Raw genomic sequence first — 23751 nt, forward strand, 5'->3', positions numbered from 1 at the left:
AAAAACCATGCTTTGTAGACTTTTCTCATCCTTATTTCGTACTGTGCCGATTTTAAATCCTTATTAAATGTGATTCCCTTTTGGTCCAGTGCTTATTATTAGTAGTTATAATTATCTGATGCATCGTTGTAGCAAATTAATCGATCATATGGAAATAAAGTGTTTTCTTTCCTCGTGTTTTTGCAGTGGCAGGGTCGAGCAGCAAGCTTCGACAGTCAAGGCTCCTGCCCATCCCCAAAGCCACCGCCAACACCTTGAGCTCAACCTCCATGGAATGGAATGGCAATAGGACTCGTCTTCTTTGGCACTTGTTCGACAGGTTGAAAAACCTGCTGCCAAGCAGGAGCACCACACGAATCTCAGAAGCAAGTCAAAAACCCTCCGAAGTTTAAATTACTTCTCCATGGAAAATCGAGGGAAAACTCAAAATACTTGTTTCAGCGGTCTGATTTTTCTTCGTCTTTTCTGTTTCATGCACAATAGTTTCCTTGTGTTTTCCACCTGCAGTCAGCTAACACGCGTAACAAGACGACAACTGCACTGCTTTTTGTGGGATTTTTAAGAATAACTCTTACCTTGTTTGTGGAGACGGATATTTAGCAGACTTTCTGATCGCTGGTGTCTATCATCGGTTCAGAGTTGGTGAACATCATTCTCCTGACTGAGTATATTTGCTGACGTTGATACGAATGAAGTATTTATATGTTCGTTCTGACACACGTTTAAAGCGTTGTACAGTACAGCTGTTACTGAAAGTTGTATACAGTTCAAAACGTTCCTCATTCCTCATATTCTTCAATAGTTTCATTTAACTTTTAGTTTTCTTTTCACTTCATATTTAAAAGCATTGTGCTGAAAGCAAAGCAATTAAGAATTATTTAAATGTGCAATAGTGTCAGAGTATTTTGATTTCCATGGACGTTTGCAATATGCCCCAACTAATTATAAGATGCGAGTTTCAAAACCTCTTGCCTGGAAAGTTCATGTGCTCTGATGTTCATTGCAAACACAAGTTTGAGGTTCACCCCCTAAAAACGTCCTTTGTCTTTTGGTTAACAACATCATAATGGTAATTGGTCCCATCAGCTTTCAACAAAGAATGAATGATACTGCCTGTATCCTACAATTGAAATCAAGGGGACACACCTGGTTTTAAAACCCCCTTATCTACGCTAGTAAAGTTGCTGTCATGTGAGGTTTATAGCACCAAAAAGCAATTCTAGTTGAGAAACTCTAGAAAAAATACATAGTCCTTTAGCAGACAGCTAAACAGCCAACGTCTCTAATCTTGTTCATTAGGCAGCATTGTGTTACAGACATAAAACCTTTCCCCAACGATAACGGTATTTCATTAAAACACATATTTGAGTGATACTAAAATGGATTCTCAGGTGCTTTAGTCTATTAGATATTTTGTGTGGCTGGTCCTTTAATGCCCTCACTCATTGTCTCTGGAATCGTTTTGCCATAACCGTAATTTGAAATTGTGTTTCCATTGTTGTAACTTTCTTATTTACTACTGTTCTAATGGTGTATTTAAATGTTTTACTGTTTGTATGAATCTTTTAGCTATAAGAAAGTTTATTTTGAGGTTTAACTCCATTTCCTTGGAGGAATTCGTGTTGGCTGATGAGAGAAATGTCATAATAGTTGGTGACATTGGTAAAGACAGCTGTTTTCAGGTTCCATAAAACAGAGCCTTCTTTTCAAAATTCTTTTAATATCTTAATTATTTATTAAAAATAAAACTGAATGATTTACCAAAAGGAAATAATAAAATGCTTAGTTGTAAACCAATAAGCAATATTTAAAAATTACAAAAGGGCAACTTGTAACAGAATATTGAACCATGTGGATCTTTTACAGGTGCCAGGATTCCCCGCAGACTTTGGAATATGATCGTTTGGAAATATCAATTTGTAGACAAGTTAAACATTTTTATTCTGCCAAGATTCATTTCATGTTTAGTAGTTGTAAATTATAAGTTTTGATTTGATGATAGTAATATATTCTATGTTTACCATGCAACATGGCACAAATGTAGGTGGGTCAGACCAATAGCAAAACATAATAAATATCTGAATGACATTGTAACATTCATACTTTTCCAATGGAGATTGCCATCAACAGTCATTGCTGTCATCATATTGTGTTCGTTAGTGTAAAATGAACAGGTATGTGGGAGAGGAAGAAGTCAAGTCTTTATTAAGAACATTTGGACTTTTAATACCTTTTAGCTTAAACTTTTGTTAAATTGTGAAGTACTGTTGTGTTTGTAAGTGAATGATTACTCTCTGGCTTGTACTTGAGAACATTTCAGCTGGCAAGCAATTATTCTGCAGATCACTGATGTACAGTGTACATTAATGTTCAACTGTTCATTCATTTATTTTCTAAATCTTTAGAATTTTGGGCTTTTAGAACCGCGTTGACAAAAATAAATAAAATAAAAGATGAATTAAAGAGACTGAAAACACTTTATTTTAAATAATATCATTGACGCTTTTAAAATAGCATTACTATAGTTATTGTATTTATTACAAAATAGCATACTCAGCATGTAGGTGTTGATGTAATGTTTTTTGGGCAAGACCAAAAAGACAAGAGAAACGCCCTTCCACTTTCTAGGCCTGAACCTTGATACCGCTATTGAATTTCCCAACAGCCGTATATCAAATGGAGAGGTTTTTTAGTCAGTGGTGTTCATCCATTTGTTTGATAAACTGTCATTTACATCTTACTTCCACCCACTGCAGCACACAGCTTGGAAAATCGGTCAACCCACTTTACTCGTTGCTTCGTTCCACGTTGAGGTGTGCCACAAAGCCTGGCACGTTGTTGACATTCACACAAAAAATAGTTCCTTTCTTTTCAGTTGCCAAGCTCGTTCAAAGTGTGCTTTTTATTTTATGTATTACTTATATTAACTTTAAATGCTGGCTATTTATTTAGCCGTTGTTCCTCTGTAAAGTTATAACATGTTTGTAACATTATACCTGTCGAGTGCTTCATTACTTAGTGATTTATTGTTGCCTCCTTCGCAAATAATATTAATAAAATGCATGGCACAATGAAATGCTGGTGTTAAAAAAATATTACTAGTAAAACAGCTGCATCATTCAGTGTTTTACAAAATGTAAGTTTTCATTGCAAGCATAAGGCTGCCACATTAAGGTGATAGCGTATTTTCTTGTTCTCCTCTATAGTTTTGTGGCATATGTTTACAGTACAAAAACGTTAAAAAAAAAAGAAATTATCAGACTGTCTTGCTATGGTGAGATCCTCTGCCTTTGGCAATGGTGGCTTTCTTTGTTTTACCGGAGAATTAAGGAAATGGACATTGCACCAGGAACATGCTCTTCAAGCTTTGTAACCAAGTTTATTTTGTTTGCACTGTTTAAATACCACAAAAAAGTACATCAAAAACAAAAATTTTTTTTGTGAATTACTTGAATTTTGTAAGTGCAGCAACCTTGTCAGCCATCGTTGGTCATGGTCATTTCAAATGTGCCAGTCCTTATTAAAAAAGAGTGCAGTATAATCGAAACAAACTCACATTAAACTATTATCATGAAAGCATGTCCATACACGCCTTATCCAGTTGCAGTATCTACACTTCTAGCTGAACCGTGATCAACATACAGAGCTCTTGCATCACTTATGCATGTGGTTTGTATTTTGATTTCATGGTAAATACTGTTAAGTTAAATTAAATTACTTTTTGTGTGTCTCCATCGTGGAAATTCCCCTAGTTAATAATGGAACCATTTCAGGTGATGGAAGCTTTAAAGCCTTTACACATTCTTTGGGAATCACATCAGGACTTTTGTTGGCAAGGACCTTTTAATTTGTCTTCATCACCATTGCCATTTGGTGGATAGTAGCCATGAGGATTGTGACTGAAATCTCTTTTGTATGACTGAGGAAGGTTCTAGTTTTTTCTGTCAATGATTACTCCTTCTGTTTGGATGGATGAAAGTCACATGCAGACACTTAAAACGTCATTGTGCTCCTGTTGTGGGTGCTACAGGTTACAGACCGCCCTAGAGCTACCTTCTGTGAGTAGCATCAATCTACACAAAGGCTGTGTCTTTAGAGAAGCTTTAGTAGAACACTTGCTAGAATAACTATTCCAAACTGGTTCTACAGTTTGAGACATTGGGTCCACATCCCCTATATAGAACCTGTGTAAAATAGTGGGAAGTAAACCAACCCATGTGGTTCCAGTTCAGACTCCTTTATGACCAGGGACAGGAGTGCTCCGCAAAGTACTCAAAGTGCTGCTGAGCAAACAAGGCTGGTGTCTGTCGACAAGTGCCCCAGGAGTGAGAGGACATAACCTGAAGTATGCACTTTCTGCTGGAAGATCTGTGGATCTGCTCTGGAGCACTTGGAAGTATACCTACTGCCAGAAGGAGGAAGTCTGCATGGCTATGTGGAAGGAGAGACTGTCCAGTGGGAGAGAAAACTAGCCTACCCCAATGGCTGTTAGGGCTAGAATGGCCTTCTGTATTATCCCTATTATTTTTTTATGTATTCTGATCCATCTATTTGGCCATAGCTCCACTGTTGAGCAAATTGGATATTGTAACAGACAAAAGTGCCAAGTTACATCGAAGGACTGCCAATCAAGCAGAACAAAGGGTAAAAGCAAGAATTAACTCCTTACAAGGCTGAATCAAAAAGATAGCAAGCACCGGATGCTTGAGGCCGAAGGATACACAAGGCAAAATTGCCAGTGGCTGAAATGTAGGCATGACCTAAAAAGTATAGGAAACAAAGAAAATGTGGTATGAAAGGGAAAGGAAAAAGTGGTGGGTTAGTGTCACTCCATACAGTGTGAGTGCTCCCACTTTAGACTGTGGCCTAAGATAGCCAGCTGCGCACCCACTTGGGGCTTTTCCTCTCAGCCCACATATGAACATTGTGCATGGGGCCTTCACTTGTGTATCCTTCCCTCCAACCACAACATTCAGCAAGGCCCTTTTCAGGTCCCTGCATAGCCACAGTAGAGAGAAGATCTTTGCCACAATGTTGTAGCCTAGTTTTCCTGCCATCATGGTCGCACCTTGCCTGCCATGCTGACTCCTGGCTGGGCAACACTAGGTGGGTAAGAGTGCTCAGGTGGGTGCTGTAGGCTAGTGGGCCACTTTAACAAGAGAAGCTATTGCGACCAGGTATAGCCCAAGCTTGAGCTTAATCTATGTAATCTAGTAATCTATGTACCAAGGCAGGTGTGTGAATAGAAGTGGCATCTTCCTCTGATTGATACAGTTCAAAATACTCTCCCATTGATGATTACAGATCCGAAAACCTTTCCATCATGCCAAACACTGCAGGGTACCTCCAAAAAGAGGAAATCATGTATAGCTACAACGTCATGTTCAGGACAACCTCTAACAACAGCACTGGTAAGCAGGCTAAGGAATATTGGACAACCAGCCTGTAATAAATTATTTACTTGGAAAACATAAAACCAAATATCCTTGCCAAGCTAGAGATAAACATATTCAAACTGCTAGAAGACTGATTGTGTTTGTGATGGAAAAGGGACCTAGAAATCAAGGACCACCTTTAGAGAAATATCCATGAGCGGGCAAACAATTAGATGATAGTCAGACATTGCCACCAACAGAACATGTTGGTTCAGAGCATTTATGTTGGGCTACATATTACTTCATCCTATCTTTAGCAGCCTGTAGAGTATTTTTAACCTTAAGCTAGACTTATTAAGATGTAAACATCAGAGACTGCTGTCACAGGTGAATCAGTTGACAATGTCCCTGGATCCATTAGAGGATGAAACCCTTCCAGACAGAAGAAATTAGGTACTTTAGCATTATAAAAGCATTGCACCCTTTTTTCAAAGTTTTGTTGGATTATTCAGGTAATCCAGTCTATGGGAAATTCAATCCAGGTGACAAGGCCTTTGAGATCCCTACATTAAAACAAATGACCTTCCAAATGGGGCATAAAACTGTGGTCTCTTCTATCAGACGTACTAGTGACTGGAAGAACATACATTTGAAAAATATTGTCCATAAAACGTTGTACTATTTCTTTGGCTTATGGAAATTTTATGAATGCAAATGAGCTATCTCAGAAAATGTATCCATGTCACAATAATCATAGAGGATACTTCTGAAAGTGGAAACATCACAATGAAGTCAACGGAGATGCCATTGCCTTAATACTAAGGTTAATAATTGTTGTTGAAGACCATATCATTTTATGTGAGAGGCGTTTAATGGCCACAGATTGTTCAAGATGTTCTTGTTTGTTCTAGAAAGAAGGATATCAGGTACACTCTCAGTGCAAAAATGTGCGTCTACTCAAAAACTGAAGTTTAGTATTGGCAGAACAGTCCATCTGCCAATGCACTATTTTCACCAGGAAGATGTGTAACTATGTATTCATACGGAGAAAAGAAATCATCCCAACAACTTTAACAACTCTTCTTGCCCAGAAAACATTGCAGTATTTGTTGTTTTCTGTGATCATTTCTAATTTAGAAATGAAATAATCACCTGCAAAAACCATCTCTATTCAGCTCAAGCTGCTACCAAGGAATAATAATAACAGGGGCGTGGTTTGCACCCAACGAAGATGGCGGCGTTTACCTGACCGTGCAAGTGGCGGTGGAACGATTAAGGGACTTTCATGCTGTAATACACAGCAAGCGCTCTTCACCGCAGGCGAGCGGATGTCGGAACTGTTACTGCACACACAGTGGTGACTTTCGGAGCCCACCTTGTTCACGGCTTGTTACTACAGCGCTCTCTCCCTCGGTGACCGGACAGAGATACCGGCTGCCATTTTATGGATGATGCACTCACAGGTACGCGCGCATTTCAGAAATGACTAATTTTCCTCACGTACTTCAGCTTTCCACACGGACGGTAATAAATCTTGCCAAATATGAAACTTAAAGAGTAAACACATCTTCTACATAGAATTTGTGCAGACTGCAAGCTTCTCCTTCATTTCTATCAGCAGTATTGGTACAGTATACACGTTTTAAGGACAAAACCAACAATACAGGACAAAATATCAGGTCTGCATTCATTTTTACCACCTGGAACTAAATGATTGTTTTTTATGTCCAATAGTTATTCAGGAAATCTCAATATACCATATCAGACCCCTTATTGTTATAGTTTAGTGTGCATTTTTTCAAGTTTCTTCTGTTTAATGCTCATAAAAAGTTGCCTTCTATTACTCAGATATTTGTCTGTCACTTAAATATGCACAATTAACTTTGATGTACTTCATCATTCTGTGTGTATCAATTTGTCGCTTTTTTTAAACTATTATTCACGTAACATTCCCAGCTGTGTTATTGAACTTTAACAATTGCTTTTGAAATAAGACTATCTCCATCAGTATTGAATATCAGCGCTTCTCTGGTCTAATTAACACACTTCATTTTTCTAAATGGAAGCAACCCAGACTTCATCACCTAAAATGGCATTTTCACCCCTAGCTAATGCTTCCGGAGCAACTTCCACTACAACAACTTCTAAAAGATTGAAAAAAGATACTCCTTCACCACCAAAACAGACCTCACTGGTCTCCATGAATCTTCTCTTAGAGGAAATTTGGGCCTTAAGACCATTTGTTGAAGAGACCAATACCCAAATACAATTCCTAACAGACAGTTGGGAAAAATTAGAAGAAAGAGTTATTAAAATTAAACATAGTGTTGAGACACTAAACTCATCATATGCTAAAACACAGACTCTCCATTCTCAAGTCATAGCTCTACAAAAACAGCTCGAAAACCTCGAAAATAGAAATAGGAGGAATACCCTTCGTATCTATGGCATAATGGAGGGCTCAGAAGGCTCAGATCCTAATTGCTTTCTTCCAGAAAATGTTACCGTCACTTCTCTGCTCTTTCTGCTTATGAGCCCTTTCACTTGGTCCTTTCTGTAGCTCCAAGTGGCACTTTTGACACCTGTTGTCTTGTGAACCTTTGTATTTTGCACATGGCACCTTTGGCAGTTGTGCCCAGTTGTACCCAGGCTTCTATGAGCTTGTATGTCGATCAATCCTTGATTTCAGCATATGGTCCTGACTAAGCATGGAGCTTTGGACAAAGCTGCTGTTTTAACCATACCCAAGGTTTTATTAATCTGCTTGGAGCTAAACCAGACATTTAGCAGACTCCTGCCCACCAGAACAACTTTTACTTTTACCACGTGAAAAACGTTTTAATGTATATATTTATGGTTTTATTGTCTGGTGTTTTACTGCAAATGTTTTAGTAACTTTTATTTTTACAAGCAAAATAACGTAAATACGTATGGAATTATGGTTTTATTGTCTGGTGCTATTATTACAATGGTTTTTAGTAACTATGCAAACAAAATAAACTTGAAACTGACTTTCTAATAAAGCACAATGTATTTATAAAATCTGTGTAATAACATTAAATTAGCTGCAAGAATAAGATTATTAGCAGGAAATTCATTAAGAACATAAAATTGATCAAAGAAAAGATCGTATACATTTTGTAATTTGTATTTTCTGCTTCCCTCAGCAAGTAGAACAAAGTTTTTGTCAAATATGTAAGACTTTCTGTTGAGCAATAACCTTTGCTAGCAACAGATTTTAAAACACAGGAGAGGAAACTTCAGTGTTACATGCTATAATTTATGTGAAGCATCTTTATTATCTCACAAAATGAAAGAAAGCATTCCTTTGTTTAACTGAGCAATCACAAGGCTAAGCTGTGGTCAGCTTTTTAAAAGTGCACACCCTTGCACTTTTTATTCAAACCATTAGTTTAGCACGCTGTCTAAAGCATAGTCAAGATCTACAATCTACAAGTATGTCTATCACTGCATTTCCCGCACCTTTAAATGTCATGTTATTTTTAATACAAACTGCATGTTAATTTCTGCACACATGCTTTATTTTATGTAAGTTTAATAAAAGAACATTCTACAGTTAAGACAATATCTAAGTTAGTCACATTAAGGTCAAACTATCAAATACATTTGTGAATGTTTCAGCATCTCCTAAAGAACATTATGTTTTCATGAAATAGTCTAGTTACGGCCTGACATAAAAAATGAATGAATTGGCCATTTTGCACAATTTGTCTGGGTGTCAAAGTGCACTGTCCATGTTGATTCCTAAGGCAGATTAGCATTAGTTAATTTTTATAAGCAATTTTCTGCTCTATCAACAGCATGGTCAATAAATGCCACCACGGTTGCAGCTTTCTTCACCTACTAAGCATTTTTAGAGTAACTGCCCCAATCACATCAACATATGTCAGGCAGCATCTCTGAGAGGTATTGTTATAACCACAATTCAACTAGTGATTTACCATAAAATCAAAGTAAAAACAAAAGGCTGCGTATTGTCTTGCTAACTTTCTTTTTTGATGAGGGATAACATGCTGATAAAGTTCAATGGCATTGCTCAGATCACAAATAGGTGAAATTACAACATTTCCACATTCGTTTGTGTATCCTATTCCATTACCCCATGTAAAAAAATACCTAGAACTCATACTTTCATAGTATATCATTCCTATCTCTTAAAGGGGGTCAGGTGTCTAACCTGGCTATCTCCAGAATTCCCTCCCACTTCGTGTATCCATCCTGCGCTTCCTTCGGGGGTCCGACTGGGTATCAATCTCTGCATAGGCCCACTTCTGAATGTCTCTTGGACAGTTTCAAATTATTGGTGCTGACCCTGCCTTCCAAGTCGTTATGATTTGTCTCTTAGGTAGTATTAAAGACAAATCCATAATTTTGTACTCATACTTGGTTTTCTTTGACTGGACCATCAACAGGAGTAAGCAATGAGTTATGTCTTTCGGTTTCTATAATGATATATAATTAAACTATTACAGGGAAGTTTTTTATACATTTTATATAGAACTTTAGTTATATGCAGCGGCTTTATTGCACTGTGAAAGAATAAGTTAAATAGGTGCACACTAAACAAAACAAAGTTTGAATGCTCTTAAACATTTGCTAAGCAAGCAACATGCCTATGTTTCAATCCCAAGAATGCAATTCTGCTGTGTGTAGTCCTGGTCTAAGAAACACGATGCATAGTTCTTGGTCTATTTGAACTGGTTATTGCTTTTTTTCTTTCTTTAAGTATATATATCAATTTAAATGTGCTATATATGAATATTAGTAACACTTGCCTTAGAATAAATGCAAAGATGCAGGAACATTTTTGAGTGATTAGCATTCAGAATAATACACAGTTAGTTTACCTAACATGATTAACCACCTACATTCCTTATACCTTCTCGCTATATTAAAATCATTCAACATGTGCCTTTTGCAGTACTTTATAACCAAGTCAGGTAATGTAAGTAAACAATTCAACTTTAGCAGTTGTGTATAATGTTTTAATATTAAAACAGAGTAAATTTAACTTCTGCATCTGAGGAATGCTTTGGACTCCCATAAGCAGGAAGAGTTTAAATTGTCTGTGGTTGGATTAGGACTGCCACTAATGATGTGTACATTCTGATAAGAAATCATTTCTCCATTCTAAAGCATTCACTTTGCTGGATTGTCCTTCCGAGTCAGAATATTGTCTATAGTCCATATCCCCCATGCTACATGCATTGACATCCGGACAAGGTGGGGCTCACCTACCCTGGGTTGTTGCAAATAAAATGGTGGCTGCTTGGGATGGAAATGTTGTGCAAAGCAGCGAGGGAAGGAATGTTATTTTCAGAAACAGCAGGACATTCTTCTTTCTTACCCAGCCAAGGACAAGAGGGGGAGGCTTACTTCTGTTGATGTGGGGTAAAATACAATTTCTTGTGTCAAATATGCAGCTCTTTTATTAAGCTCTCCTGAGACTGAGTGGTGTGGATGTAGATTGGGGGCAAGGGTAATATCTGTGAATATGGTTTTTCCTTTTGCAGAAAGTAATGCCCATTTATGTGTTGTAAACTTGAATACAAAATGATTGCAGTCTAAAACATTCATGGTTGAGCTAACTTTATCTGGTTTTAACTGGCAGGCATAATTAACCAAACCAATATCAACTCCTGAGCTAGTCTCACATCCCTCGTAAAAAAAAACAATATATCATACTGAGCAGATTAACTTTCCTCCAACTGCCCAATAAACTGCCCTACTAACTTCTATGAACTGGCTTCTTACTATGGAACAAACCAAGCAAAGATTGACAGGACGCTGCTTGTGTTGCTCATATGTTGCACATGGATGGTTGAAATTAAATTTTTTCTATGAAATGTGCATACGTTTTGGGAAATATAGGACATTATTTCAATTGCGTGAAATAGGCAGGTGTCTCACTGGCAATACCATTAAAAAAATTGTCAATGCAATAAACAAGAGTACGTGAAATTGGCCAAGTAATTTTTTTCCTCAAGATTTTCCAGGCATAACAAAAATTTCATCTGAGCCTTATGTTCTATGAGTCTGATTTTCTAACATTAATCAAACACTTTCCCTTCTTAAGGTCCCCTGCTACTAATTACAACAGATCACCTATATGGACAATAATTTATAAGAATGTCTAAAAATTGTTTGTTTACTTGGTTTGGACCCTGCATACTACATCTGAATGCAAATTTCAGGATTTCTCCTACATCCGAAATGTAAATTCACATTTGGGATACTCTATACAAATGTAATGGAATATTTTGTCTCCATTGTCTCCAGTTGATTTGCCTGTTAGAGACTACACTCATCAAAGAAACACAATTTACCAGACAAAGGATACAATTTTGGAAGCATAAAGATTGAGTTCTATATCAAAAATAAGGCATCAGTGGGTTTATTACAGAATAGTCAAAATGGGGTACAGCGAAAAAGTGTATGATATTTCATGGTGGCCCAATAAAGTACAGATAAAGCAAAATCATAAAAATTTAATAATTCCTAGTTAGGCAGAATTTAAGGAAACATTATAAGTGTCACACTCAAAGAGCACTGACAGCATCCTATTAGCAAGTTTAAACAAAGAGGATTATGGTAAGTCACCTGTGAAAATAATAAGAAAAAGAGTTCCTAAAAGACAAACACTCAAACGTTTTGTAGATAAATCACAATAGCTTTTAATAGAGTCTGGAAATTCAGCATGTTAGGGTCATAGTTAAGCTACAAACACACTTCTGAACCCAAACAATCATTTCTAAATAGAAAATGATTATTAACCCCTTCACTGCTGTGTTAATATTTCCACGGTGCGAGAGAGGGGTGTGGGCGTGTTGCTCATGACTGCTCCCAGCCGCCATGAGTCACGGAAGTTATGTGCTCCGCGGGGAATTAATCGCACGTGGGTGGAGCGGCAACGTTCGGACGGCTCCTGGACATCATGAGCACATGACTACCGTGACTCATGACGGCCGGGAGCCGTCCTGAGCATGGAACGAGTTAAATATCTAGTTATAATAATTCACATTTTATTGGCAAATATGGCTCAGTAGTTTGAATCATATTTTCAAAATGCATAAATCTAGCAAAACAATACAACAAATAATCATCAACAATAAATCAAAATCTAGACCTAACAACAGAAATAGAGCTAATGTAGTACCATAGACCCCGAGCCATCTCCAAATCATTTTCAGACAAATATGTGCAAATGTTCTTGTCAAACATTCCCACCTCCAAAATCCTGTTTTCCTAATATGGTGGTAAAAGGTGTTTGGAGCAAGCAGTGCCTTAACTTGCCACCAAGAACATGAAATAGAGATAATCAAAAATGTTATATAATCTGATCCAGGAAGTTTAATATACACACTGGAATTTCTTTTGGCAGGACTCTGTAATCAAATTTGAACTATTTGGTGCAAAAACACAACTGTTCTCCTTAACTATATATTTCATTGTACCTCGCAAACCAGAGTCTTGTCATTCACCTGAATGCCCCTTGAGTGAAACTGATCTGAATCAAAATGAGTAGCTTGGATTACTAACTCATGTTGTTGTTGTTATATGCATTCACAAGGTACCTTTAAACCAATAACATTCAGAGCCCTTCAGCAGCAACAGCGAGAATACAGGAAGTAAAGTCCCTCTAATTTTATAACAGAACAGTTCCATAATACATCTACATTGAATTTCTTAATAGTTCTATCATTTACTCCCAATTCGGAGTGTTATGTTGCTTTGTTTTACCCCGTTCTTACTCTGAGATCGGAGCTGCATGTTAAAGTATACATTTAGGCCCTGAATATGATGATGATGATGGTGGTGTCGGAGCGGACCACCATGCCAGCGCTCCGCTCCCATGCCATCAAACCCAACTGATGTCTGCATTCCAGATTAGGTGTTTTCTCCTGTTCTAGTGTGGGTGCTTTGGCGGTGTCAAGTGGTGGGCCTTAAAAAGGCACTGCAATGGGGCTATCAAACTTAGTTCCTGCACAGCATGGACTGTGAAAACCATGCAGTGCAGGAACGGGGGTGCAGGCATACAGGGGGGCACAACATGTGGACCCCTGCATGCATCCCCTGGCCCTGGGGCAACAGGGGGCTCTGCGCCACAATGAAAACCGTGGTGATGAGAAAACTCCTAATAGACTTGGCGATGCAGGAGCAGCACCACCAGCATATTAGGGCCTCTCACTGTTGCACCACCACCGTAGGATTCATGATCTCCAGCAGTTGCAGAGGGCCTGTAGTCTCACCGCTGTATTGGTAACACGTAGATGGACCGCCAGTCTGGTGTTCCAGGGACCACCACCACAGGTTCAGCGGGCCTCGTAATCAGCCCCTTAGTGTCATGAGGCTTCTCTTGTATACTCAGACATGAGTCCCTTGCTCATTGCACCATCAGGATTCAAGCAAGCCGGGCCGAAGACGGCTGTAATGCCAGAAACCGGTCCCCGGAAGCTTGTTTCCTTCCCAGTGTAAGAATTGGCTTTTGTAGTTTGGTTTGCCCTGTTTCCATCATGCACTGGGACAGGAACAGACTAATTTGCATACAGCCAGGTTCTGAAACTGGGATGGTGCAGTGAGCTAAAAAACGGTGTTGGATCTAGCCCTGATCTCTTGACTGGGTGAGAGTATTCTGCTTAATTCAGAGACTCTGTCCCTCACCACCCCTTGTTGTAATTATTTTTGTCCACCCTAAGCGTGGAAGGGTATACTCAGACATGAGTCCCTTGCTCATTGCACCATCAGGATTCAAGCAAGCCGGGCCGAAGACGGCTGTAATGCCAGAAACCGGTCCCCGGAAGCTTGTTTCCTTCCCAGTGTAAGAATTGGCTTTTGTAGTTTGGTTTGCCCTGTTTCCATCATGCACTGGGACAGGAACAGACTAATTTGCATACAGCCAGGTTCTGAAACTGGGATGGTGCAGTGAGCTAAAAAACGGTGTTGGATCTAGCCCTGATCTCTTGACTGGGTGAGAGTATTCTGCTTAATTCAGAGACTCTGTCCCTCACCACCCCTTGTTGTAATTATTTTTGTCCACCCTAAGCGTGGAAGGGTATACTCAGACATGAGTCCCTTGCTCATTGCACCATCAGGATTCAAGCAAGCCGGGCCGAAGACGGCTGTAATGCCAGAAACCGGTCCCCGGAAGCTTGTTTCCTTCCCAGTGTAAGAATTGGCTTTTGTAGTTTGGTTTGCCCTGTTTCCATCATGCACTGGGACAGGAACAGACTAATTTGCATACAGCCAGGTTCTGAAACTGGGATGGTGCAGTGAGCTAAAAAACGGTGTTGGATCTAGCCCTGATCTCTTGACTGGGTGAGAGTATTCTGCTTAATTCAGAGACTCTGTCCCTCACCACCCCTTGTTGTAATTATTTTTGTCCACCCTAAGCGTGGAAGGGTATACTCAGACATGAGTCCCTTGCTCATTGCACCATCAGGATTCAAGCAAGCCGGGCCGAAGACGGCTGTAATGTCAGAAACCGGTCCCCGGAAGCTTGTTTCCTTCCCAGTGTAAGAATTGGCTTTTGTAGTTTGGTTTGCCCTGTTTCCATCATGCACTGGGACAGGAACAGACTAATTTGCATACAGCCAGGATTCTGAAACTGGGATGGTGCAGTGAGCTAAAAAACGGTGTTGGATCTAGCCCTGATCTCTTGACTGGGTGAGAGTATTCTGCTTAATTCAGAGACTCTGTCCCTCACCACCCCTTGTTGTAATTATTTTTGTCCACCCTAAGCGTGGAAGGGTATACTCAGACATGAGTCCCTTGCTCATTGCACCATCAGGATTCAAGCAAGCCGGGCCGAAGACGGCTGTAATGCCAGAAACCGGTCCCCGGAAGCTTGTTTCCTTCCCAGTGTAAGAATTGGCTTTTGTAGTTTGGTTTGCCCTGTTTCCATCATGCACTGGGACAGGAACAGACTAATTTGCATACAGCCAGGATTCTGAAACTGGGATGGTGCAGTGAGCTAAAAAACGGTGTTGGATCTAGCCCTGATCTCTTGACTGGGTGAGAGTATTCTGCTTAATTCAGAGACTCTGTCCCTCACCACCCCTTGTTGTAATTATTTTTGTCCACCCTAAGCGTGGAAGGGTATACTCAGACATGAGTCCCTTGCTCATTGCACCATCAGGATTCAAGCAAGCCGGGCCGAAGACGGCTGTAATGCCAGAAACCGGTCCCCGGAAGCTTGTTTCCTTCCCAGTGTAAGAATTGGCTTTTGTAGTTTGGTTTGCCCTGTTTCCATCATGCACTGGGACAGGAACAGACTAATTTGCATACAGCCAGGTTCTGAAACTGGGATGGTGCAGTGAGCTAAAAAACGGTGTTGGATCTAGCCCTGATCTCTTGACTGGGTGAGAGTATTCTGCTTAATTCAGAGACTCTGTCCCTCACCACCCCTTGTTGTAATTATTTTTGTCCACCCTAAGCGTGGAAGGGTATACTCAGACATGAGTCCCTTGCTCATTGCACCATCAGGATTCAAGCAAGCCGGGCCGAAGACGGCTGTAATGCCAGAAACCGGTCCCCGGAAGCTTGTTTCCTTCCCAGTGTAAGAATTGGCTTTTGTAGTTTGGTTTGCCCTGTTTCCATCATGCACTGGGACAGGAACAGACTAATTTGCATACAGCCAGGTTCTGAAACTGGGATGGTGCAGTGAGCTAAAAAACGGTGTTGGATCTAGCCCTGATCTCTTGACTGGGTGAGAGTATTCTGCTTAATTCAGAGACTCTGTCCCTCACCACCCCTTGTTGTAATTATTTTTGTCCACCCTAAGCGTGGAAGGGTATACTCAGACATGAGTCCCTTGCTCATTGCACCATCAGGATTCAAGCAAGCCGGGCCGAAGACGGCTGTAATGCCAGAAACCGGTCCCCGGAAGCTTGTTTCCTTCCCAGTGTAAGAATTGGCTTTTGTAGTTTGGTTTGCCCTGTTTCCATCATGCACTGGGACAGGAACAGACTAATTTGCATACAGCCAGGTTCTGAAACTGGGATGGTGCAGTGAGCTAAAAAACGGTGTTGGATCTAGCCCTGATCTCTTGACTGGGTGAGAGTATTCTGCTTAATTCAGAGACTCTGTCCCTCACCACCCCTTGTTGTAATTATTTTTGTCCACCCTAAGCGTGGAAGGGTATACTCAGACATGAGTCCCTTGCTCATTGCACCATCAGGATTCAAGCAAGCCGGGCCGAAGACGGCTGTAATGCCAGAAACCGGTCCCCGGAAGCTTGTTTCCTTCCCAGTGTAAGAATTGGCTTTTGTAGTTTGGTTTGCCCTGTTTCCATCATGCACTGGGACAGGAACAGACTAATTTGCATACAGCCAGGTTCTGAAACTGGGATGGTGCAGTGAGCTAAAAAACGGTGTTGGATCTAGCCCTGATCTCTTGACTGGGTGAGAGTATTCTGCTTAATTCAGAGACTCTGTCCCTCACCACCCCTTGTTGTAATTATTTTTGTCCACCCTAAGCGTGGAAGGGTATACTCAGACATGAGTCCCTTGCTCATTGCACCATCAGGATTCAAGCAAGCCGGGCCGAAGACGGCTGTAATGCCAGAAACCGGTCCCCGGAAGCTTGTTTCCTTCCCAGTGTAAGAATTGGCTTTTGTAGTTTGGTTTGCCCTGTTTCCATCATGCACTGGGACAGGAACAGACTAATTTGCATACAGCAAGGTTCTGAAACTGGGATGGTGCAGTGAGCTAAAAAACGGTGTTGGATCTAGCCCTGATCTCTTGACTGGGTGAGAGTATTCTGCTTAATTCAGAGACTCTGTCCCTCACCACCCCTTGTTGTAATTATTTTTGTCCACCCTAAGCGTGGAAGGGTATACTCAGACATGAGTCCCTTGCTCATTGCACCATCAGGATTCAAGCAAGCCGGGCCGAAGACGGCTGTAATGCCAGAAACCGGTCCCCGGAAGCTTGTTTCCTTCCCAGTGTAAGAATTGGCTTTTGTAGTTTGGTTTGCCCTGTTTCCATCATGCACTGGGACAGGAACAGACTAATTTGCATACAGCCAGGTTCTGAAACTGGGATGGTGCAGTGAGCTAAAAAACGGTGTTGGATCTAGCCCTGATCTCTTGACTGGGTGAGAGTATTCTGCTTAATTCAGAGACTCTGTCCCTCACCACCCCTTGTTGTAATTATTTTTGTCCACCCTAAGCGTGGAAGGGTATACTCAGACATGAGTCCCTTGCTCATTGCACCATCAGGATTCAAGCAAGCCGGGCCGAAGACGGCTGTAATGCCAGAAACCGGTCCCCGGAAGCTTGTTTCCTTCCCAGTGTAAGAATTGGCTTTTGTAGTTTGGTTTGCCCTGTTTCCATCATGCACTGGGACAGGAACAGACTAATTTGCATACAGCCAGGTTCTGAAACTGGGATGGTGCAGTGAGCTAAAAAACGGTGTTGGATCTAGCCCTGATCTCTTGACTGGGTGAGAGTATTCTGCTTAATTCAGAGACTCTGTCCCTCACCACCCCTTGTTGTAATTATTTTTGTCCACCCTAAGCGTGGAAGGGTATACTCAGACATGAGTCCCTTGCTCATTGCACCATCAGGATTCAAGCAAGCCGGGCCGAAGACGGCTGTAATGCCAGAAACCGGTCCCCGGAAGCTTGTTTCCTTCCCAGTGTAAGAATTGGCTTTTGTAGTTTGGTTTGCCCTGTTTCCATCATGCACTGGGACAGGAACAGACTAATTTGCATACAGCCAGGTTCTGAAACTGGGATGGTGCAGTGAGCTAAAAAACGGTGTTGGATCTAGCCCTGATCTCTTGACTGGGTGAGAGTATTCTGCTTAATTCAGAGACTCTGTCCCTCACCACCCCTTGTTGTAATTATTTTTGTCCACCCTAAGCGTGGAAGGGTATACTCAGACATGAGTCCCTTGCTCATTGCACCATCAGGATTCAAGCAAGCCGGGCCGAAGACGGCTGTAATGCCAGAAACCGGTCCCCGGAAGCTTGTTTCCTTCCCAGTGTAAGAATTGGCTTTTGTAGTTTGGTTTGCCCTGTTTCCATCATGCACTGGGACAGGAACAGACTAATTTGCATACAGCCAGGTTCTGAAACTGGGATGGTGCAGTGAGCTAAAAAACGGTGTTGGATCTAGCCCTGATCTCTTGACTGGGTGAGAGTATTCTGCTTAATTCAGAGACTCTGTCCCTCACCACCCCTTGTTGTAATTATTTTTGTCCACCCTAAGCGTGGAAGGGTATACTCAGACATGAGTCCCTTGCTCATTGCACCATCAGGATTCAAGCAAGCCGGGCCGAAGACGGCTGTAATGCCAGAAACCGGTCCCCGGAAGCTTGTTTCCTTCCCAGTGTAAGAATTGGCTTTTGTAGTTTGGTTTGCCCTGTTTCCATCATGCACTGGGACAGGAACAGACTAATTTGCATACAGCCAGGTTCTGAAACTGGGATGGTGCAGTGAGCTAAAAAACGGTGTTGGATCTAGCCCTGATCTCTTGACTGGGTGAGAGTATTCTGCTTAATTCAGAGACTCTGTCCCTCACCACCCCTTGTTGTAATTATTTTTGTCCACCCTAAGCGTGGAAGGGTATACTCAGACATGAGTCCCTTGCTCATTGCACCATCAGGATTCAAGCAAGCCGGGCCGAAGACGGCTGTAATGCCAGAAACCGGTCCCCGGAAGCTTGTTTCCTTCCCAGTGTAAGAATTGGCTTTTGTAGTTTGGTTTGCCCTGTTTCCATCATGCACTGGGACAGGAACAGACTAATTTGCATACAGCCAGGTTCTGAAACTGGGATGGTGCAGTGAGCTAAAAAACGGTGTTGGATCTAGCCCTGATCTCTTGACTGGGTGAGAGTATTCTGCTTAATTCAGAGACTCTGTCCCTCACCACCCCTTGTTGTAATTATTTTTGTCCACCCTAAGCGTGGAAGGGTATACTCAGACATGAGTCCCTTGCTCATTGCACCATCAGGATTCAAGCAAGCCGGGCCGAAGACGGCTGTAATGCCAGAAACCGGTCCCCGGAAGCTTGTTTCCTTCCCAGTGTAAGAATTGGCTTTTGTAGTTTGGTTTGCCCTGTTTCCATCATGCACTGGGACAGGAACAGACTAATTTGCATACAGCCAGGTTCTGAAACTGGGATGGTGCAGTGAGCTAAAAAACGGTGTTGGATCTAGCCCTGATCTCTTGACTGGGTGAGAGTATTCTGCTTAATTCAGAGACTCTGTCCCTCACCACCCCTTGTTGTAATTATTTTTGTCCACCCTAAGCGTGGAAGGGTATACTCAGACATGAGTCCCTTGCTCATTGCACCATCAGGATTCAAGCAAGCCGGGCCGAAGACGGCTGTAATGCCAGAAACCGGTCCCCGGAAGCTTGTTTCCTTCCCAGTGTAAGAATTGGCTTTTGTAGTTTGGTTTGCCCTGTTTCCATCATGCACTGGGACAGGAACAGACTAATTTGCATACAGCCAGGTTCTGAAACTGGGATGGTGCAGTGAGCTAAAAAACGGTGTTGGATCTAGCCCTGATCTCTTGACTGGGTGAGAGTATTCTGCTTAATTCAGAGACTCTGTCCCTCACCACCCCTTGTAATTATTTTTGTCCACCCTAAGCGTGGAAGGGTACACTCAGACATGAGTCCCTTGCTCATTGCACCATCAGGATTCAAGCAAGCCGGGCCGAAGACGGCTGTAATGCCAGAAACCGGTCCCCGGAAGCTTGTTTCCTTCCCAGTGTAAGAATTGGCTTTTGTAGTTTGGTTTGCCCTGTTTCCATCATTCACTGGGACAGGAACAGACTAATTTGCATACAGCCAGGTTCTGAAACTGGGATGGTGCAGTGAGCTAAAAAACGGTGTTGGATCTAGCCCTGATCTCTTGACTGGGTGAGAGTATTCTGCTTAATTCAGAGACTCTGTCCCTCACCACCCCTTGTTGTAATTATTTTTGTCCACCCTAAGCGTGGAAGGGTATACTCAGACATGAGTCCCTTGCTCATTGCACCATCAGGATTCAAGCAAGCCGGGCCGAAGACGGCTGTAATGCCAGAAACCGGTCCCCGGAAGCTTGTTTCCTTCCCAGTGTAAGAATTGGCTTTTGTAGTTTGGTTTGCCCTGTTTCCATCATGCACTGGGACAGGAACAGACTAATTTGCATACAGCCAGGTTCTGAAACTGGGATGGTGCAGTGACCAAAAAAACGGTGTTGGATCTAGCCCTGATCTCTTGACTGGGTGAGAGTATTCTGCTTAATTCAGAGACTCTGTCCCTCACCACCCCTTGTTGTAATTATTTTTGTCCACCCTAAGCGTGGAAGGGTATACTCAGACATGAGTCCCTTGCTCATTGCACCATCAGGATTCAAGCAAGCCGGGCCGAAGACGGCTGTAATGCCAGAAACCGGTCCCCGGAAGCTTGTTTCCTTCCCAGTGTAAGAATTGGCTTTTGTAGTTTGGTTTGCCCTGTTTCCATCATGCACTGGGACAGGAACAGACTAATTTGCATACAGCCAGGTTCTGAAACTGGGATGGTGCAGTGAGCTAAAAAACGGTGTTGGATCTAGCCCTGATCTCTTGACTGGGTGAGAGTATTCTGCTTAATTCAGAGACTCTGTCCCTCACCACCCCTTGTTGTAATTATTTTTGTCCACCCTAAGCGTGGAAGGGTATACTCAGACATGAGTCCCTTGCTCATTGCACCATCAGGATTCAAGCAAGCCGGGCCGAAGACGGCTGTAATGCCAGAAACCGGTCCCCGGAAGCTTGTTTCCTTCCCAGTGTAAGAATTGGCTTTTGTAGTTTGGTTTGCCCTGTTTCCATCATGCACTGGGACAGGGACAGACTAATTTGCATACAGCCAGGTTCTGAAACTGGGATGGTGCAGTGAGCTAAAAAACGGTGTTGGATCTAGCCCTGATCTCTTGACTGGGTGAGAGTATTCTGCTTAATTCAGAGACTCTGTCCCTCACCACCCCTTGTTGTAATTATTTTTGTCCACCCTAAGCGTGGAAGGGTATACTCAGACATGAGTCCCTTGCTCATTGCACCATCAGGATTCAAGCAAGCCGGGCCGAAGACGGCTGTAATGCCAGAAACCGGTCCCCGGAAGCTTGTTTCCTTCCCAGTGTAAGAATTGGCTTTTGTAGTTTGGTTTGCCCTGTTTCCATCATGCACTGGGACAGGAACAGACTAATTTGCATACAGCCAGGTTCTGAAACTGGGATGGTGCAGTGAGCTAAAAAACGGTGTTGGATCTAGCCCTGATCTCTTGACTGGGTCAGAGTATTCTGCTTAATTCAGAGACTCTGTCCCTCACCACCCCTTGTTGTAATTATTTTTGTCCACCCTAAGCGTGGAAGGGTATACTCAGACATGAGTCCCTTGCTCATTGCACCATCAGGATTCAAGCAAGCCGGGCCGAAGACGGCTGTAATGCCAGAAACCGGTCCCCGGAAGCTTGTTTCCTTCCCAGTGTAAGAATTGGCTTTTGTAGTTTGGTTTGCCCTGTTTCCATCATGCACTGGGACAGGAACAGACTAATTTGCATACAGCCAGGTTCTGAAACTGGGATGGTGCAGTGAGCTAAAAAACGGTGTTGGATCTAGCCCTGATCTCTTGACTGGGTGAGAGTATTCTGCTTAATTCAGAGACTCTGTCCCTCACCACCCCTTGTTGTAATTATTTTTGTCCACCCTAAGCGTGGAAGGGTATACTCAGACATGAGTCCCTTGCTCATTGCACCATCAGGATTCAAGCAAGCCGGGCCGAAGACGGCTGTAATGCCAGAAACCGGTCCCCGGAAGCTTGTTTCCTTCCCAGTGTAAGAATTGGCTTTTGTAGTTTGGTTTGCCCTGTTTCCATCATGCACTGGGACAGGAACAGACTAATTTGCATACAGCCAGGTTCTGAAACTGGGATGGTGCAGTGAGCTAAAAAACGGTATTGGATCTAGCCCTGATCTCTTGACTGGGTGAGAGTATTCTGCTTAATTCAGAGACTCTGTCCCTCACCACCCCTTGTTGTAATTATTTTTGTCCACCCTAAGCGTGGAAGGGTATACTCAGACATGAGTCCCTTGCTCATTGCACCATCAGGATTCAAGCAAGCCGGGCCGAAGACGGCTGTAATGCCAGAAACCGGTCCCCGGAAGCTTGTTTCCTTCCCAGTGTAAGAATTGGCTTTTGTAGTTTGGTTTGCCCTGTTTCCATCATGCACTGGGACAGGAACAGACTAATTTGCATACAGCCAGGTTCTGAAACTGGGATGGTGCAGTGAGCTAAAAAACGGTGTTGGATCTAGCCCTGATCTCTTGACTGGGTGAGAGTATTCTGCTTAATTCAGAGACTCTGTCCCTCACCACCCCTTGTTGTAATTATTTTTGTCCACCCTAAGCGTGGAAGGGTATACTCAGACATGAGTCCCTTGCTCATTGCACCATCAGGATTCAAGCAAGCCGGGCCGAAGACGGCTGTAATGCCAGAAACCGGTCCCCGGAAGCTTGTTTCCTTCCCAGTGTAAGAATTGGCTTTTGTAGTTTGGTTTGCCCTGTTTCCATCATGCACTGGGACAGGAACAGACTAATTTGCATACAGCCAGGTTCTGAAACTGGGATGGTGCAGTGAGCTAAAAAACGGTGTTGGATCTAGCCCTGATCTCTTGACTGGGTGAGAGTATTCTGCTTAATTCAGAGACTCTGTCCCTCACCACCCCTTGTTGTAATTATTTTTGTCCACCCTAAGCGTGGAAGGGTATACTCAGACATGAGTCCCTTGCTCATTGCACCATCAGGATTCAAGCAAGCCGGGCCGAAGACGGCTGTAATGCCAGAAACCGGTCCCCGGAAGCTTGTTTCCTTCCCAGTGTAAGAATTGGCTTTTGTAGTTTGGTTTGCCCTGTTTCCATCATGCACTGGGACAGGAACAGACTAATTTGCATACAGCCAGGTTCTGAAACTGGGATGGTGCAGTGAGCTAAAAAACGGTGTTGGATCTAGCCCTGATCTCTTGACTGGGTGAGAGTATTCTGCTTAATTCAGAGACTCTGTCCCTCACCACCCCTTGTTGTAATTATTTTTGTCCACCCTAAGCGTGGAAGGGTATACTCAGACATGAGTCCCTTGCTCATTGCACCATCAGGATTCAAGCAAGCCGGGCCGAAGACGGCTGTAATGCCAGAAACCGGTCCCCGGAAGCTTGTTTCCTTCCCAGTGTAAGAATTGGCTTTTGTAGTTTGGTTTGCCCTGTTTCCATCATGCACTGGGACAGGAACAGACTAATTTGCATACAGCCAGGTTCTGAAACTGGGATGGTGCAGTGAGCTAAAAAACGGTGTTGGATCTAGCCCTGATCTCTTGACTGGGTGAGAGTATTCTGCTTAA

General features: G+C 42.4%; 1 protein-coding gene across 1 annotated transcript in view; it reads left to right on the plus strand.

Annotated features, from left to right (window-relative positions):
• SYT6 (synaptotagmin 6) overlaps positions 1 to 2463 on the plus strand; it is a 607564-nt gene extending 605101 nt beyond the window's left edge. The window contains exon 7 of the mRNA XM_078640534.1: positions 187 to 2463. Coding sequence (XP_078496660.1) covers positions 187 to 258 — 72 coding nt within the window. The 3' untranslated portion in view covers positions 259 to 2463. The remainder of the gene's footprint in view (positions 1 to 186) is intronic.
• The last annotated feature ends 21288 nt before the right edge of the window (positions 2464 to 23751 follow it).

This window comes from Lissotriton helveticus, chromosome 5_1 (genome assembly GCF_964261635.1).
Source record: "Lissotriton helveticus chromosome 5_1, aLisHel1.1, whole genome shotgun sequence".
NCBI classification, from domain to species: Eukaryota; Metazoa; Chordata; class Amphibia; order Caudata; family Salamandridae; genus Lissotriton; species Lissotriton helveticus.